Source organism: Acanthopagrus latus, chromosome 13, assembly GCF_904848185.1.
Source record: "Acanthopagrus latus isolate v.2019 chromosome 13, fAcaLat1.1, whole genome shotgun sequence".
Classification (NCBI taxonomy): domain Eukaryota; kingdom Metazoa; phylum Chordata; class Actinopteri; order Spariformes; family Sparidae; genus Acanthopagrus; species Acanthopagrus latus.
Window position 1 is genome coordinate 20,059,155 of NC_051051.1, and position 17,622 is coordinate 20,076,776.

The 17,622-nt window shown below is 44.1% G+C and overlaps 1 protein-coding gene, 1 long non-coding RNA gene and 7 other non-coding genes across 9 annotated transcripts; 1 reads left to right on the top strand and 8 right to left on the bottom strand.

Annotated features, from left to right (window-relative positions):
* Positions 1-594: 594 nt before the first annotated feature.
* On the bottom strand, positions 595-9,165 carry LOC119031973. Its single transcript, XR_005078754.1, has 3 exons — positions 4,989-9,165; positions 4,240-4,774; positions 595-4,117 (listed from the first exon to the last, which is right to left on the bottom strand). It is a non-coding gene; the product is annotated as an uncharacterized LOC119031973 (long non-coding RNA).
* On the bottom strand, positions 1,285-1,357 carry trnav-cac. The gene has a single exon. It is a non-coding gene; the product is annotated as a tRNA-Val (tRNA).
* Positions 1,523-1,595, top strand: trnav-aac. The gene has a single exon. It is a non-coding gene; the product is annotated as a tRNA-Val (tRNA).
* On the bottom strand, positions 1,781-1,853 carry trnav-cac. The gene has a single exon. It is a non-coding gene; the product is annotated as a tRNA-Val (tRNA).
* trnav-cac lies at positions 6,076-6,148 on the bottom strand. Its single transcript has one exon. It is a non-coding gene; the product is annotated as a tRNA-Val (tRNA).
* Positions 6,750-6,822, bottom strand: trnav-cac. The gene has a single exon. It is a non-coding gene; the product is annotated as a tRNA-Val (tRNA).
* Positions 7,734-7,806, bottom strand: trnav-cac. Its single transcript has one exon. It is a non-coding gene; the product is annotated as a tRNA-Val (tRNA).
* A 948-nt stretch (positions 9,166-10,113) lies between the features above and the next one.
* trnav-cac lies at positions 10,114-10,186 on the bottom strand. The gene has a single exon. It is a non-coding gene; the product is annotated as a tRNA-Val (tRNA).
* Positions 10,187-12,923: 2,737 nt separating this feature from the next.
* LOC119031195 (early growth response protein 1-like) lies at positions 12,924-16,578 on the bottom strand. The gene is made up of 2 exons (XM_037119511.1): positions 15,664-16,578; positions 12,924-14,776 (listed from the first exon to the last, which is right to left on the bottom strand). Exons 1-2 carry the CDS (start codon positions 15,875-15,877, stop codon positions 13,461-13,463), a joined length of 1,530 nt encoding a protein of 509 aa, XP_036975406.1. The 5' UTR covers positions 15,878-16,578; the 3' UTR covers positions 12,924-13,460.
* Positions 16,579-17,622: the final 1,044 nt, after the last annotated feature.

Below are 17,622 nucleotides of genomic sequence, written 5' to 3' on the forward strand. Positions count from 1 at the left end.
AGGCAGTTAACGCGAGGCGCTCTGCTGTATGCTTCCTTTAATAGCAGACATGGGCCACAGGTCTGTAATTAAGTTAATCCATCAAGTGTCGCCACATTTCCGATGCATATCTTGTACATCACTGCTCATGCCCAACAGTGTGCTCCATGTCACATCACAGGGTTATTCCTACTCCAATGGCGGCTTTTTGGGAAAGAAGGAATATTAACCCTCCCTTTTAAATAGACAGGGTGGCAGAGTGCAGCCTTTACCCTTGCAGCAAATGTGCCGCCTTTTCTATCTAAAAGGGGCTAGTAATTCCTCTCTCAAGCAGTAGAAAATGTTGTGAACACCTGATGCATGAAAACAAAAATACCGTCATATACCCTGAAACCATAAAAATGCCGTGATATAACTTTTTGGTCACACCACCCAGCACTAACTTTAAGTAATGTATTATTGTTTATTTGGTTGGCTCTGCTATCCATTATGGTGGCTGGGGAACATATCCATGTTAACTAAGGCTAACTCTTTCATTTAAGTAGTTTATAGGCAGAAATGTAGACCATCATATCACGAGAATCCCCCGTGTATTTACTGTCTATATGCCTACACCCCAACAACCTGACATACAACAGATATACATGCTTTCCTTTATTTACAGAAAGTTAGCATTGTCAATCAATAGTTTAAAAAATGCATACATTTATGGCAGTACTTGTTAAACCAGCCAAGTGGCATTTTACTTGCATATTCATCAGGTGGCAGTACCCATCCAGCAATCTTTTAATGGCAACAGTTTCAAGCAGTACATATCCTCATGTGACAGTGGAATACCAACGGTCTAAGGACCAGTATATGCCGCCGAGCAGCAATTGACATATATTCAGTTTTCAATCTCTGCGTCACTTGGCTTACCCGGGGTAAAGTCTGGAATATAATGGTATGTCAATAGCTTTGTCCTTTTCCAGTTCTTGCAGATATTCTATAACCTTCTTTTAAGCTATTTGTAGGATCTTGCCTCAAAGCCTCATAGGTGTTAGTTTCACTAAGCGAATCAGTGACTTTGTTGCGGTAGTCTTTGACATTTAGTTCTTCGTGTATCTCCCTTTTCCAGCAAGATGGTGATGTTCCGGTCTCTTTTGAGTAATGCCAGGGCCTTCCTTTCCTCAGTAGTGAGGTTGGAGGAAGGTGCTTTTGCGGTGGCATGAGGGGCTGATACCTTTACCTGTAGCTCTTCTGCCTCGGTTGGAAATTAAGGGGGTTACATAAGAAAAGTCAGAGCTGTACATGTTAAACAATAAGTGTTTCCGCCCGGTTTCGAACCGGGGACCTTTCGCGTGTGAGGCGAACGTGATAACCACTACACTACGGAAACCACATGCAGCCATGTTCAGTTCATGTTCATCACTACTGCACTGTTATCATATTGCAACCACGTTCATAGTTAAACTGTCCTGACAAAGTTTAGTTGGCGTATCAATTAAAAAAATAATACTTAAGCGTACATTCATTTCCTAAACCTCGAGAGGTGAAAACGTGAGTTTCCGTAGTGTAGTGGTTATCACGTTCGCCTAACACGCGAAAGGTCCCCGGTTCGAAACCGGGCGGAAACATAATTTTATGCCAATAGAGGTTTTTCTTACTTTTATGTGGGGTTACGTCGTTGCATTGTTTGTACCAGTGCAAAAAACTTACATAATATCTGTTATTTTTTATATGCCTGTTGATACATCCTGTCAGTATGTCGGTTCACTTTTCATGTTGAATACAACGCTTTGCTGAAAGACTTTATAAATACTGTTTCCGCCCGGTTTCGAACCGGGGACCTTTCGCGTGTGAGGCGAACGTGATAACCACTACACTACGGAAACTTGCACACACCTGCAAATGTGACCACGCACACGCAGGCGACATTTGAACATTCAGTTTGCACATTTCTAGGGCTGGGACGACATAGTCAATGTTATCAACGACATAAATTCGTCAACATGAATAATTTGCGTCAACGCATCGCCCAAACCGAAAGTGGTGGTACCTGCGGAGGCTGAGAATAGCCCCTCTCACACAGAGAGGCTGCATTAACGCCGCAGCGGCATTTCGTCAATGCTCCGCCGTTGGTCATTTAAACAGAGCAAAGCACTGCTGGAGTAAAGACGAACCGCTGTGTAATTCACACAGAAAGCTGCGCTGCGGCTCCCAAAGAGACGTGACGGTACACGTCATGATGATGACATCGGTGTGTTTCCCAGGTCTCCCCCCTGTCAATCTAAACCAGTGGACCATTTATAATGTGTAGTGATTGAGAACCCGACCCCCTGAACACACCGAACATATTTCTTCCTGACCTCATCCGAGTCACTTAAAACGCTTCAGACATCCAACGGTTGGGCCGCTGTGTTCCTGCCTTTAAAAGTTTTTGCCGGTGACAGACGATGTTTTTTGGGCAGAAATGTGACGAAGAGTCGGTAGGACAGGTGGCGGACAGGCGCTGCTCCACCTACAACTGTGGTATTTATTTACTCATATAAGTTACTAACTACAGTTACAGCTACTACGTTACTTTTGTTTGGTCATGTAACATTAAATTAATCGTTAGATTAGTTGACTAATCTAAAACATAATCGCTAGATTAATCGTTTGAAAAAATAGTTTTTTGGGGCAGCTCTACACATTTCCAACCAGACATTTGCTACAGAAGTGCTAAACATTCAACGAAACAAACAGCGGCAGTGGTGGATGTCTGCATTGCAGAGAAAACTGATGCAACGTCACCACTGCCACAGCTGATCTAGATGGAGCTATAGATGTAAATGTGCTAACTAAATGTTCAAATGTTGTGTACGTGGTCAAGATTGAATGGCTATCACGCTCACCTAACACGTGAAAGGTCCCAGGGTAGACACATATTTTTATGTCATGAAGATCTTTTTTACATTTATATGGGGTTATATCATTGCATTTTTACTACCAATCCAACGAACATACATAATATCTGTTATTTTTTATATGCCTGTTCATACAACCTGTCAATATTTCAGTTCGTGATAACCACTACACTACGGAAACTTGCAAACACCAGCAATTGTGACCACAAACACGCAGGCAACATTTGAGCTGGGACGACATAGTCAACGTAATCAACGACATAAATTCGTTGACATGAATAATTTTGCCTGGTTGGTGGTCGAAAATGCCTTTCGGCATCCTGGTGGCTCAGTGGAGGATGTACCACCGTGTCCTCGAGGTCCAGCTGGAAGTGGCAGAGAAGTACGTGAAGGCAATTTGTGTTCTTCACAACTTCCTGCGCATGACAGCCCAGACACCAGGAGTTGGAGGAAGCATCACAGGGAGTGAGATGGAGCAACTGCCAGGTCTGGGAAGAGTTGGGGCGAACAACTTGGCAAGAGAGGCCATCAGGGTTCGGGAGACCTTCTCAGCCTTCCTCTCCACGGAGGGAGTGGTCCCGTGGCAGCATGATGTTTAGTGCACAAGCACCCCAAAAACGGCTCTTTTAAGAGCAATCCAAATAAAAGAATTGAGCAATACTGACCCTCTCTGATATTACACCATTAAACTTTTTCTTTACTTTAATTATCATTCTGAAACTGGCCAGTCTACAGTCTCATTGTACTTGAAAGAATGTGTGAATTAATGACATGAGAAATCGTAGTCATTAAGAAATATATACAATACATTTTTAATTTGAAAACAAAATATGTATTTATAAAGATCAATACAAAAATAAAATAACAAAAAAAAAACCCAAAACTGATTAATAGAAAAAGAACAGAACGAATATATCAAACAATTTACAAAAATTTACCGGCCTGCCTCGTTCCCAGCACAGGCTGCCACCCCAGCTACTCCAATGCATCCAAATTAAGTGTCACAAATGTGTTTTCATATATTAATTTATGAATTTGGAATTTAACAAACTCCCTTTGCTGAGGTGGCAGCCTATGGAGGGGAGGAGCCGGGCTTGTTAAAAACCTCTCCTCCTCAATGCACACAGGTGGAGGTGGCAGGGGGGCAGGTGGCCTCTGTAGGCTCTGGATGAGGAGCTCCTCTATCATCTCCTCCCTTCTTCCAGCTGCATCAGCGCCCCTCCCTCTCTTCCTCTTCCCTGTCCGTGCACCTGTATGAAATCAAAATCACATATTCTGTTGATGATATAGTCTGTAAACGCTCATTTTCAATTTAGACTGGAGCCTACAAATAAACACAATAATCACAGTCCCACTTCTGTAAAGTACACACCACTGGTCCAAGCAGCAGCAGCAGGACCAGCAGCAGAAGCAGCAGGAGCTGTGCCCTCGCTGTCACTCAACGATTGCTCTATAGAGAAATTATTATTATTATATGATCCAAATGTATTCTACAATAGGTGAACATATCATTTGAGATTTACTGGAAACAAATGCAAGAGAAAAAATACACATATAAACTGCTCTTTCGCCAACTGAATTTGAAAGCGTTTTTACCCGTACTTTACTATGTGTATGTCTTCATTTAACCAACCATCACAAACTAGTGGTCCTGATGATGGCCCTGCTTCTCCTGACCACAGTTCTGACGGCCCTCTTCATATGAGGTCTCTGTGGTCAACGCTTCCTCGACCCCCTGACCCATGTTGCCACTGGTTTCCCTGGGTGTGGTTAAGGGGTCGAGGAAAGACAGGACCGCAGAGAACCGCCACTTTATAAAATGTGACCCGCTCCTTTTTTCTCCTTCCCTCTTGTTTTTGTTAGGTATGTGTCCCTCAGCCCCTTCCATTTTTTGCGACACACCTCAACTGCAAACATACACACGCACACACAGAAAGAGATGCACATTGCATAAATTAGCTTCTAACCAAATTAAATATTACAATAAACATTCACACAAACTGGAAGTGGCATCCTGCAAAGGGGGATAATGCTATACAAGTGTTAACTGATGCTAACATTTCATATAGAAACACGGTAAGTAACGTAGTAAAACAAGCCACAGATAGCTTCAAAACTTACCGGGGAGTCCCACCTCCTCTGCGACTTTCACCCACGCATTCTCTTCTTTGAATTTGTCTCTGTAGAACACCGCAGTGGTGTCATACAGCACCGGGTACCCACAGACAGCTACGATCAGCTTCTCCTCCATGTTGCTCTGAGCGACCGTAAACAACCGTACGTGAGGGAAGTGACGTCGTCAGCTTGAACTCGTCGCTGATTGGATGTCGCGGCACGATGCCGTCTGACAAGTTGGATATTTTCAACTTTATTCGCGTCGCTTCAGACACGCCTGTCCAGACGCTTCAGATGCTCCATTCGCGCCGCCAGCGCCTGAATCGCATGACATCATGCCATTTACATTGATTTTCAATGTAGAGTTGCTGCTCCATTCGCCTCTATCACGTTCGGTCTGAACGCCCCTTAAAGGTTTTTGCTGATGACAGATGCTGTTTTTCGGGCAGAAATGTGACGAAGAGTCGGTAGGACAGGCGGAGGACAGACGCTGCTCCAACTACAACTGTGGTATTTTTTTCCTCATATAAGTTACTAACGACAGTTACAGCTACTACGTTACTTTTGTTTGGTCATGTAATGTTAAATTAATTGTTAGATTAGTCGATTAATCGAAAACATAATCACTAGATTAATCATATGAAAAATATTTTCTTGGGACAGCTCTACACATTTCCATTCAGACATTTGCTCCAGAAGTGCCAAACATTCAACGGAAAAACAGCAGCAGTGGTGGATGTCCGCATTGCAGACAAAACTGATGCGATATCGCTGCTGCCACAGCTGATCTGGATGGAGCTACAGATGGAAAAGTACTAACTAAATGTTCAGATGTTGTGTATGAGTGCACGGTCATGATTGAGTGGTTATCAAGCTTGTCTAACATGTGAAAGGTCCCAGGGCAGAAACACATTTTTATGTCATGAAGATCTTTCTTGCCTTTATATGGGGTTACATTGTTGCATTTTACTACCAGTCCAACTAACATACATAATATCTGTTATTCTTTATATGCCTGTTCATACAACCTGTCAATATTTCAGTTCATTCTTCATGTCAAATACATCACCTAGCTAAAAGACTTTAATAACACTGTTTCCGCCCGGTTTCGAACCAGGGACCTTTCGCGTGTGAGGCGAACGTGATAACCACTACACTACGGAAACTTTTGAACATTAAGTTTGCACATTTCTAGGGCTGGGACCATGTAGTCAACGTAATCAACGACATAAATTTGTCAACATGAATAATTTGCGTCAACGCATCGTCCTAAACAGGAAGTGGTAGTACCCGCGGAGGCTTTCAACACAGCTGAACACACCGAACATTTTTGCTCCTGACCATGTCCAAGTCTCTTAAAACGCTTCAGACATCCAGTGGTTGGGCCGGTGTGTTCCTGCCTTCAAAGGTTTTTGCTGGTGACAGATGCTGTTTTTTGGGCAGAAATGTGACGAAGAGTCAGTAGGACAGGCGGAGGACAGACACTGCTCCACCTACAGCTGTGGTATTTTTTTCCTCGGGTTAGGTCATGATTGAGTGGTTATCATACTTGTCTAACATGTGAAAGGTCCCAGGGCAGAAACACATTTTTATGTCATGAAGATCTTTCTTACCTTTATATGGGGTTACATTGTTGCATTTTACTACAAGTCCAACTAACATACATAATATCTGTTATTCTTTATATGCCTGTTCATACAACCTGTCAATATTTCAGTTCATTCTTCATGTCAAATACACCACTTGGCTAAAAGACTTTAACAAAACTGTTTCCGCCCGGTTTCGAACCGGGGACCTTTCGCGTGTGAGGCGAACGTGATAACCACTACACTACGGAAACTTGCACACACCTGCCACTGTGACCACGCACACGCAGGCAACATTTCAACATTAAGTTTGCACATTTCTAGGGCTGGGACCATGTAGTCAACGTAATCAACGACATAAATTTGTCAACATGAATAATTTGCGTCAACGCATCGTCCTAAACAGGAAGTGGTAGTACCCGCGGAGGCTGAGAATAGCCCCTCTTACACAGAGACGCTGCATTGGCGCTGCAGCAGCGGTTTGTCAATTCTCCAACGTTGGTCATTCAAACTGAGCGAAGCACTGCTGGAGTAAAGTCGAACCACCGTGTAATTCACACAGAAAGTGCGTAGAAAACCAATGTGCGCATAGTATTCCGCCCCTCCCACACACCGCACTGATTCCCTAGCACAGCGCCAATCAGAGAATCCAGTGACTCAAGACATCCGACAGCCAACCTTGTCAGACTTAGCATGTTGAACTGGAGCAGACAACGTCTGAGCACTTCCCCGAGCTTTCAACACAGCTGAACACACCGAACATATTTGTTCCTGACCAAGTCTCTTCAAACGCTTCAGACATCCAGTGGTTGGGCCGGTGTGTTCCTGCCTTCAAAGGTTTTTGCTGGTGACAGATGCTGTTTTTTGGGCAGAAATGTGACGAAGAGTCGGTAGGACAGGCGGAGGACAGACACTGCTCCACCTACAGCTGTGGTATTTTTTTCCTCGGGTTAGGTCATGATTGAGTGGTTATCACACTTGCCTAACATGTGAAAGGTCCCAGGGCAGAAAGACATTTTTATGTGATGATGCTCTTTCGTACCTTTATATGGGGTTATATTGTTGCATTTTACTGTAAGTCCAAATAACATACATAATATCTGTCAATATTTCAGTTCATTCTTCATGTCAAATACACCACTTAGCTAAAACATTTCAAAGACATTGTTTCCGCCCGGTTTCGAACCGGGGACCTTTCGCGTGTGAGGCGAACGTGATAACCACTACACTACGGAAACTTGCACACTTGAAACTTAGACTCAACCCCAATTGTGACCACGCACACGCATGAAAATATGGGACTGTCGATGCTGCCACACCCCCATGCATTTGGCTTGCCAAGCGGAAAAAAAACACACAGTAAGTGTTGAGGTGCTGTTAGTCAACCTCCTCTAACTTAACTACTAGCTAAGCCGGTAGCTGTTAGCTACAGCCAGCAAAACAATAACATGGTGTTATACCATTCATGTTCGGCTCCCAGACCGTGGTCGGGAAACACAGGGGAGATGATTTCCTCCAGGGCCGAAGTCCGTGTTTACCGTCGAGGTGAACCCCCTTTCACGTGTTAAGCTAGTCGGGAAATAATGCCAGGGAGCTTTGCTGTATCTGGAGGAGCCGTCGCCTTTATTCACAGCCAAACTGCAGCCTGTATTGTACACTTTATTGCCCTCACTACTACTGCTACTCCTTTCCCTTCTCCTTCCTCTGCCATTCGCTAACTGTCTGCATATACGCACGCTCCCTCACTCTCGCTCGCCCACTCACACCTTACGAACTCTAAGCACACACACCTCACGCACTGATCTATTCCTGAAAGGGGAGCGCAACTCTTACAACAGTGGCAACTGGAGACCCATAGACAGAACTTGAACCCCCTCCTCTTTCACTGAAGTCGCAGGTGTGGAAGTATTTTGGATTTCCAGTGAGTTATGTTGACAAAAAAAGCCACAGTTTGCAAGCTCTGCAGAAACTAGATAGCAGGTTATTTTGTTTAAGTTTCCAACTGACTGAAAATTAGGGATGTCAGTTTAACGCATTAATTAGATTAATTAATTACAAATTAATGCATTATAAAGATTAACGCAATTAATTCTAAGATTCTGAGAGGCAATTCAATGGACAAGCATTTTAAATTTGGCCCATTAAATGACCCGTAGGCTACTTGGCAGTGGCATGTCATGGTAGTACTAGCACCGAGGAACTTGTCCGGACGTGTTCGTGACTTCCCACCTGCGTCGCTAGTCAAAGCAGGGTGACAACAGAGATGAGCCGTTTTTAGACAGAGCACCAAGCTGCCAATTTGCCCGTCCTTTTGGCGGCTCAGTCCGTGGTTTTAGACAGAGACCAGCAAATTGGGGGTCTGTTTTGGTCCACTGATTTTCCATCTCGGACGGTACACTTATTTCCGCTTCGCCTGCTATCTAAAAATGAGGTGGAAATGTGCCGGTCTCTGAGTGAGGTGGGCGGAGTTGTCAATGACCTGCACTGTTGTGCAACCCACAGGCGGGGAGTTTTAAAACCAAGAAACAGCTGATCACAGCAGTCAGTCCATCACCTCATCCACAGACATTAAGATGAACAACTGGACAGCCACTGAGATCCAGGAGATGCAGCATCTCCTCAGTCTCTGTAGCTGTTTGGTTGTGTTAGCTTGTTGTTGTGACAGCAAGCTAAGGATGGTTGCTACTTTCAAATTAAAAGCCCCCCGCAAAGAACCCAGTTCTATATGGGGTGCAGTGTAAAGCTCTTATTTTGAAGACAAATTCGATGTCACTGTTCACAGCTTTATACTTATACTATTCATTTTGAATTGCCGTATTTAGTCAGTTTTGGTAGTCATTTTGAATTGCTGTATTGAGTCAGCTTTAGTGCTCGCGAGTCTGCTTAGGTGCCTATTTGAGACTCAGCCTTATTTTATTTCTGAATTTTATTTATTTGAGTGTATTTGTATTGCATTTTTGAATAATGCACCTGGCCTAATTAACGTACCAAACTTCACCCAAAAAAATGTGGATTTCAGATCTTCTCATCTTAGTGTATTCAATTGATTAGTCATGCAATACAATTTTGTAATGTTCTAGAATTCTCATTCTTTATTTAGGTACCTTTAGCAGATATGATATTAAAATGCGATTCATTAGATTAATTAATTACAAATCCTGTATGTTCAGATTTTCTGCTATGATTTGCTGGACATTTTGGGCTGCAACTGCATGTTTCAAATGGGGTATTCACTCTAGAAGTGTACAGTTTTCTTAGGCAGAAATGAAATCTTTCATTATGCTGTGTTCCATCTTCATTTACTCTGACCCAGTAACATCTATATTAATGTTTACACCTTTTAAAAAATCTCAAAAGTTTACCTTTATTATGATACCAAGATTATTCATATAGACCATGTAGTTGCAGAGATATACTCTATTCATTATGGGCGTGTCATTTTCGAGGAGAGGCCTGGGCCAGAGGCCTAGGGCTTAAATGCCTGTTCATGCATCCTGTTAGTATTTCAGTTCATTTTTCATGTCGAAAAGACTTTTAAAAATATGTGTTTCCGCCCGGTTTCGAACCGGGGACCTTTCGCGTGTGAGGCGAACGTGATAACCACTACACTACGGAAACTCGTGCACATAGTCAACCGTGACCGCGCACACGCAAGCAACGTTTGAACATTTAGACATTTGCGCCACAAGAACAAAACATTCAACGAAATAACATCGAAAGGATAGTGTAATTGCTGTAGTTGCAGCAGAACATCTGTTCGACAAGTGTTTGCAAAAGTTAGACTCGACCAAAAGTTTAAATTCTGTGCATCAAATACTCACTGCAGCAAACTGCCACGCAACTGCAGACCGTTCACGGTAACTTGTTTGCGTCTTCGCCTGACGGTCACTTTCCTTGAAACGACGATGATTTAAAAAAAAAAAAATGTTTCAGACATCCGCAGAAAGTTCAGTTATCTAACACAGCTGTAGGACCGTCTCCGTGGTCAGAGCAGTCTCACCAACACACAGCCAGGTGCCCTGCACTACACTGCTACATCCATCCGCCACGCGCATGACCCTGTGGAGACTCCGGAGGAGGCGCGTGCATGGTTTCGCGCAGCTGAGAGCGCCACCTGCTGCTCCAAGTCTGAACGATTGTGTGATAAACGTAACAAGCTGATAATTACCAGGCGAGAGCTGCCTGGATCATGTTTGTTTTCTCCACGTTTTACAGTCCAAACATGTGTCATCTTATAATCAATAGCCTTTGATTCATTGAGTGAACTCTGACAACCATGATTACGAGAAAGGCTGTGTAAAATGTTTTTCTTTTATGGAGACATAAAAGTAAAAAAGGGATTTTAAAAAAAGAGTAAAGCAGCAGAGGGGCAGGTTGTCAAGAATTATATTGTTCGAATAATGCAAATTTCACTAAAAAGGAAAAAAGAAAAGAGGAAAACTGATAGCTGATTTGTGTATCACAACTTAGATATTTCCTCTTCTCTCTCCCTTTAAGGAAGTGTTTCACCACTAGAAAGATGGTCTCTTCATAAAACTGGGCTGTCCATGCAGTAGAAAGACGCAAATATTTTTGAATTTGTTGCTAGAAGACCAGAGAAAAGAGGCTGTCGTGTTTCCTTTTGGCTCATTTGTTTTTCAGTAGCAGAATCTTGTTCCACATTGTAATGAATTAGAGCTGGTTGGAAATCAGAGTTTCTCTTTAATCATCTGGTGACCCCTCAGATGTAAAAGGTGATCCTTTAGGGGAGCCCAGACAGGTTAGGAACCAATGGATAGACAAGCTAATGAGCAGCTGTTGTCTTGTTTAAATACTGAAACTTGGTGAAGAGAACAGAAAGGTTTTTCAAAGTTTGGGCTTAAACTCGAAAAAAACACTGACTGTGTTTCACCACTAGAGGGTAACCTTGTTCTGTTTTTATTCCTCTACATTCATCAGACAGCTGGAGGTAAAGTGTGTATACATATGTACTATATATTGCCACTTTCAGGAAAGCCTCTTCAGAACCATCCTGTTTTAGCACATTACATTTTTCTTTCTTTCTTTCTTTCTTTCTTTCTTTCTTTCTTTCTTTCTTTCTTTCTTTCTTTCTTCAGCCTGCATTTGAGAAATAGCTCCTTGTTAACGTTTGGGGATTTTTCTCACTGATTCATCAAGTTGAAACACATGTTTGTGCCTGACTCTAGAAACTGAAACAATCAAGATTTTGATTTTACTGCAGTTTGCCTACAAAGTTTTTCTACTCTGTATCTAATGTGCTTTTACTCACTCACGCACAGACACACTAATTCCAGTCCGACCTGCCGTCCCTGTCCGTCTAGTTGTTACGTCACACACACACACACACACACACACACACACACACACACACACACACACACACACACACACACACCGTCTTGGTGTCCCATTAGCAGGAAGCTCCATATTTGGGCGACAGGACGTCCGCTGCAGCAGCAGGAAACACCATATTTGGGCTAAAGCCTTGTTGTTTTTCCGTGCAGAGAGCTGGCTGGACAAAGTCTGATCCCATTGGTTGCCTCTCTCTCTCTCTCTCTCTCTCTCTCTCTCTCTCTCTCTCACTCACTCGCTCACTCTCTCTCTCTCTCTCACACACACACACACACACAGTGGATTTACTGCTGACACAAATGCCAGAGTACAGCGGTAGGGAATCATTCTGTGATCTTTGACATTTCATTTTCACCCAACAACTTTTTTTAAAAATTGCAGATCTTTCTTCTGTTAAAGTAAATTAAAGCGTCATGATAAAAAAAAACTGTTTAACACTCAGTAAATGTAAAGGCTGCAGTATGAGACATTAATGCTGTGATCTTGTGTCTGTTTATATAGTATTAAGTTGGCAGTGAATGTCTGAACTGGTTTGTAATCTCTCTGACTTGTTATTTGATCTCATAGTTCCTGATTCAGATCAGTGAACCATATTTTATTCAAATAAAGTGTTTTTGGTCTCTAAACTTTTGTATGTTACTGAATGTGGTAGATTAGGTCAACAATTCAGTCTCAGCTCAGTCCCCTTAACCACTCATTCTGGGGCTTTAACCGATATCTCATGGTCTTCTACAGCTACTGGAGTTTTCTCAGTTGTCAGGACACCGTCAATGTTCAAACTCACGTTTTCTCTTGTCTATTTAAGCTAAAGAGTTCATTTCTGTGAGGTCTCTCTTACTCACTTGTTCTGCAGCTTTCAACTGCATCACACAGTCTTGAAGTTTCCTTGGATGAATTCTAAAATTATGAAAGTTTGGCGTCAACATCTGCTGATGAAAACCAACTGAAAGCTCCACAACTCTGCAAGTAGATTAAGTAATAAAGTATGAGTCAGAAATAAAAGTACTGACAGGACTTTGACTTTTTATTCTTGTAACTCTTTGCTTTAAAGAGGGAACATGTTCAGTATAAAATCAAACACTGACCTGCATGTAAACATACAAAAGTCCCAGAACCTACTCAGTAGGTAAAAACTATGTACATGTCCATGTACACAATACATGTAAACATTATGTACACACATTCTACTTACAAAAATACTCAAATTTACACACACAGGAATCTCACTTTCAATCAGTGGATTGGAAGGCTCTTAAATTCAGCTGTTTTCCCTATAAAGTTTGGTGCTGATGGTTAAAGCTCATGTCCAGCACATCATTTTTTAACTCAGCTCAACAGACGTTGTCAGCTACGGTGGTCGAAAAGGCTCAAAATGAACCAGAAGCAGAGTCTGTAAACTGTTTTAGATGTTGGTTCAGCGAGGTGTTTCACTCCTCCTGACAGTTTGTTGTGGACGGGGTCTGATATGTGAGTTCACGTGAAAGGCAGAGTTTCAGTCTGAGGTCAGAGGTCGCCACTGGGACCTTGGACTTCCTCTCTGTCAGCAGATGTTGGAGCTGTGGGGTGAGGGAAGCTCTGACTGAGGACTCCCCATCGGAGAGGAGCAGGAGGAGGCGTAGAGGTGGGGGGAGGGAGAGGAGGTGTAGACATGTGACAGTGAGGAAGAGGAGGTGAAGCAGGGGGAGGCGGCCTGCATACTCAGGGAGGAGAAGGAGGAGGTGGGAAAGAGCGAGGCAGCGGGGGAGGACGAACCCTGTGCAGGAGAGGAGTACGAGGAGCAGGGGGAGGAGGTGGGAGGAGAGGGGTAGGCAGGGGGCTTGCCGATGGAGATGGGAGCAGACAGGGAGGAGTTCCTGTCAGTCTTGCGCTCCTGCTGCCTCTGGTGGATCTTCGAGTGCCTCTTGCGCTCATCGCTGCGGGCGAACTTGCGTCCGCACTCGGTGCAGGCGAACGGCTTCTCGCCAGTGTGCGTGCGGATGTGCGTGGTCAGGTGGTCGCTGCGGCTGAAGCTTCGCATGCAGATGCGGCACTGGAACGGCTTCTGGCCTGTGTGCACGCGCACGTGACGCGTCAGCTCATCTGAGCGGGAGAAGCGGCGTTCACAGCCTTCAGCGGGGCAGGCGTACGGACGCTCGTGTGGCGGCGTCTTGCACTGCCGGCCTGTGGCTGACTTCCTCATTCGGTTGGATTTAGTGAACTGGGCCTGGAAGGTGGGACCAGAGGCGGAACCTTGAGGCTGGATCTGTGTGGAGAAGGCTTTAATGGTGGAGAGCGGCGTAAGTGGAGGCTGTGATGATGGCAGGTTCAGGCTCTGTGCCAGCACAGGCTTCTGATCCTGACTCAGCCCAAGCTCGCCATCCTGTGGCTGCTGTGACAGCAGGTAGTCTGGGAGCATCGGCACCACCATGGAGGGCGGCTGGAGGCCGAGCCTGGAGTTGGAGTTGGGGTAGGCTGGAGGGGGACCCTGTGGTTGAAAGGCCTGGGAGTCAGAGGAGGGCAGGGGGAGGCTGGAGCCAGTGGCAGTGGTATATGTCTGCGTTGCAGAGAAGACTGATGCGACGTCACCGCCGCCACAGCTGATCTGGATGGAGCTGAGGTTCGGCTGGGACAGTGATGATGATGTCACTGATGATGTCACTGACGAGGAAGTAGAGGAGATGCTGCAGGTTGCAGCGGGGGGAGCCGCCATGCTGACCAACCCAGTAAACAGGCTGAGGAGAGGCTCCGCCCACAGGCCACCACTGCTGGACACAGAGTTTGACGGCTCGAAGGTGAAGCGGCCGCTGTAGGCCAGAGGGGTGAGGCGGGGGGTGAGAGGGGGGAGACTCTGAAGGTCCGGAATATCCGACAGAGAGTCTGAGAGAGAAGAAGAGAATAAAGAACTGGTCAGAGACAAGTCGCAGCTGATTACCTGCTCCATCACAACTGAAGAGATTTAAAAATCCTTAAAAATGGGCTGATCTGAAGAAACATGTTTATAATTTCAAAAACAGGATATTTCATATGATGTATAAAGCATGTATGCAAATAACTGATAAAAATGAATAAAATAGTCTGTTAGATTATTGTTATAGGCAAAAGGTGAAAGGAGCTCTAGTAATTAGACTATAATTGCATCCTAATTACCTGTTTTATTAGCTCAGAAATTAATTATTAATCAGTCAAACACACCATATCAGCTTAAAGGTGCAATATGTAGTTTTGACCAAGACATTTAGAAGAGAAGGATCTTCACTGACTTACTGTCTATGCTGATACAAATGAAATAAACCAACTCTCTTTGTTTTCATGACTGAATAAACTGAAGAAACAGACTGATGGACAACACAACCTCATACTGTTTCACTTTGTTTATATTTGGAATCCTGTAACCTTTCTAGCTTCAAGCAGTGTTCTGGACCTTATTGTCATCTGACACCTTATTTATTCAGTTGTCGAAAAGATGAACATTTCCAAGTGTGCATTGTTACCTCATTCATATTTCTAGTTTGAATTTCTTCAACAAAACAACATAGTTCTCTTATAATAAAGTCCAAATTCAAGCATTCTTTCATCATGCAGGATTCCTCTGTAAACCCTCAACCACTTCATAAAATAACGATTTTAGGAGCAGAATGAACATCATTAAGCACTTTTGTGGGGTTCTGATGTGTATCTGTCTGGCGCTTTTGCGTCTCCTCTGAACATTCTGCAAAACACCCGCAACCACCACCACCACCCCGCCAGCACAGCCCGCTCCTCACCTCCGTACTCCATGGGCTCTCCGCTCAGCAGCCCGGCTCCTTCCGCTGCGGACGCGGCCAGCAGTGAGCCTCCGGCCGCGGCGTTCTGCAGCAGCATCTGCAGTTCCTCCAGCTTCGAGTATCCGTCCAGCGGGGAGAGAGGCTGCTGGAAGCAAGTCAGAGGGTCGGAGATCTGCAGGGTGGGCAGGAGAAGCTCCGCTTTGGTCGCTGCCATCTCTTTAGAGGAAGAAGAGCGAGAGGCTGTCGCGGGTGTGAAGCTCAGCCGCTCCTGGAGCTCCTGAGTACCGGGCTGCTCCTGCACGGGGACCGGGTTCTCCGCTCCTGTACGCCGAGGAGGAGAGGCGGTCTGGCCGGGCAGAGGCTGCTGCTGCTGCGGCTGTTTGGGGCGGTGATGCTCGGGGGAAGCCAATGCTGGAGGGTCTTCAGGTCCGGCGTCCCGGTTCAGAAGTTTTTAAATTATTACTTTAGGATCTTTGTGACAGAAGTCATCAGGGAAAGTAAACAACATCAGATGTTTGTTTCCGGTTGGTGTTTTCACGTGTGGACGGTGACAACTTGAACTTGAGCTCTGTCAAGTTCCTTCAATGAGGATTCCCGGCTTTATAAAGACTCCTGCGTGACGTATATTCCCAAATATGGCAGGCGGTAAGCCCATATTTGGTCAGAGAGGCAAGCGTGCAGCCCGGGCGGTAGACGGACGCTCCGGTGTTCTCTGTGCTCTTTGTTCGGCGGTTTTTGGAGCGTGAATGATCCCGTAGAGTCCAGATCTCAGTCCGGCTCGGTGGGTGTACTCTGTCGGCCGGACTCTGGCCGGTACACGGCGCACACGGACCACAAACAGCCGCCATGGCCGGAAACCCTGGAGACACGTCATGGCGCAGATCACTTTTTTTTTAAGGTCTACGTCACATGGAGGTCGTCCAGGGCGTCATCACTTCCTCGGGCCTTATTTGGTTGTTTTCCTGTCAGACTGCTGATCGAGTGCAGGCCCGTCCCGTCCTGCAGCTCAACTCTGGCAAAAAAAAAAAAAAAAAAGAACGAAAAAAAACATACATAACTGACAGGCATCTGCAGGTTTTACTATGAATACTCAACTATCAGGAATATGTAACTGGTTGAGAGAAGCATTTCAAGTAATCTAAATACTGCTGAGTAGCTGATGGAAAAACTTGATAGGAAAAGTCACTACAGCTGTAAGCTAAAGAAGTAAAAATACAAGTATATGTAAAGTACTAAAGTAAAGTAAAATTTGTGGGCTATTTTTGCACAGTACATAAGTAGTCTAAGTGCACTTAATTACTCACTACTACTGTATCTGACATTTGCACTGAGTGGACGACGTTCTCAGGTCCTTCCTGTAAATATAGGAATATTACCTTGTAGAAAAACTGTATCTCAAGAAAAGATCCTGCGTTGAATCTAAAGTGCAGGAGCATTATCAGCTTCATGTAATTAAATTTAGCAGCAAAAGTACACAAGTATAACAGAGTAATAATAATCTAATAATAACACAACAGTCACCAGGACATACCATACATATTCTTAATTACATTTTTTCTTAATTAAAACTTCTTGTATGTTTCCAGACAATAGTATGCTAGTATGGTGTTTGTTTTATTTAGAAATATATTCAAAAAAATATATAAAAGTATATACAAAGTGCAAACAAGATTTGTAGTGCATAGTGCTTAAGTAGCCTAAATGTACTTAATTACCCACTACTACTGTAGCTGACATTTGCACTGACAGTGGACACAGTACTCACACATCATTCCTGTAAAGGTATATATTACAATTACAATATTACAGTGCAGAGAAAATATATAACAAGTAAAGGTCCTGCATTGAAGCTTTTACTTAATTTAGAGTACAACGGTACTATCAGCTTCATGTAGTAAAAGTATCATGTAGTAAAAGTAAAACTACATGAATACTGCAGAGTAATAGCCTAGCAGTCCC

What these genes read in the sequence shown, in the direction of transcription:
- LOC119031195 (XM_037119511.1), bottom strand. Translation starts at nt 15,877, where the DNA reads ATGGCAGCGACCAAAGCGGAGCTTCTCCTGCCCACCCTGCAGATCTCC. An exon ending in AGAGCCCATGGAGTACGGAG is followed by an intron (nt 14,777 to 15,663) that starts GTGAGGAGCGGG and finishes CTTCTCTCTCAG; the next exon opens with ACTCTCTGTCGGATATTCCG.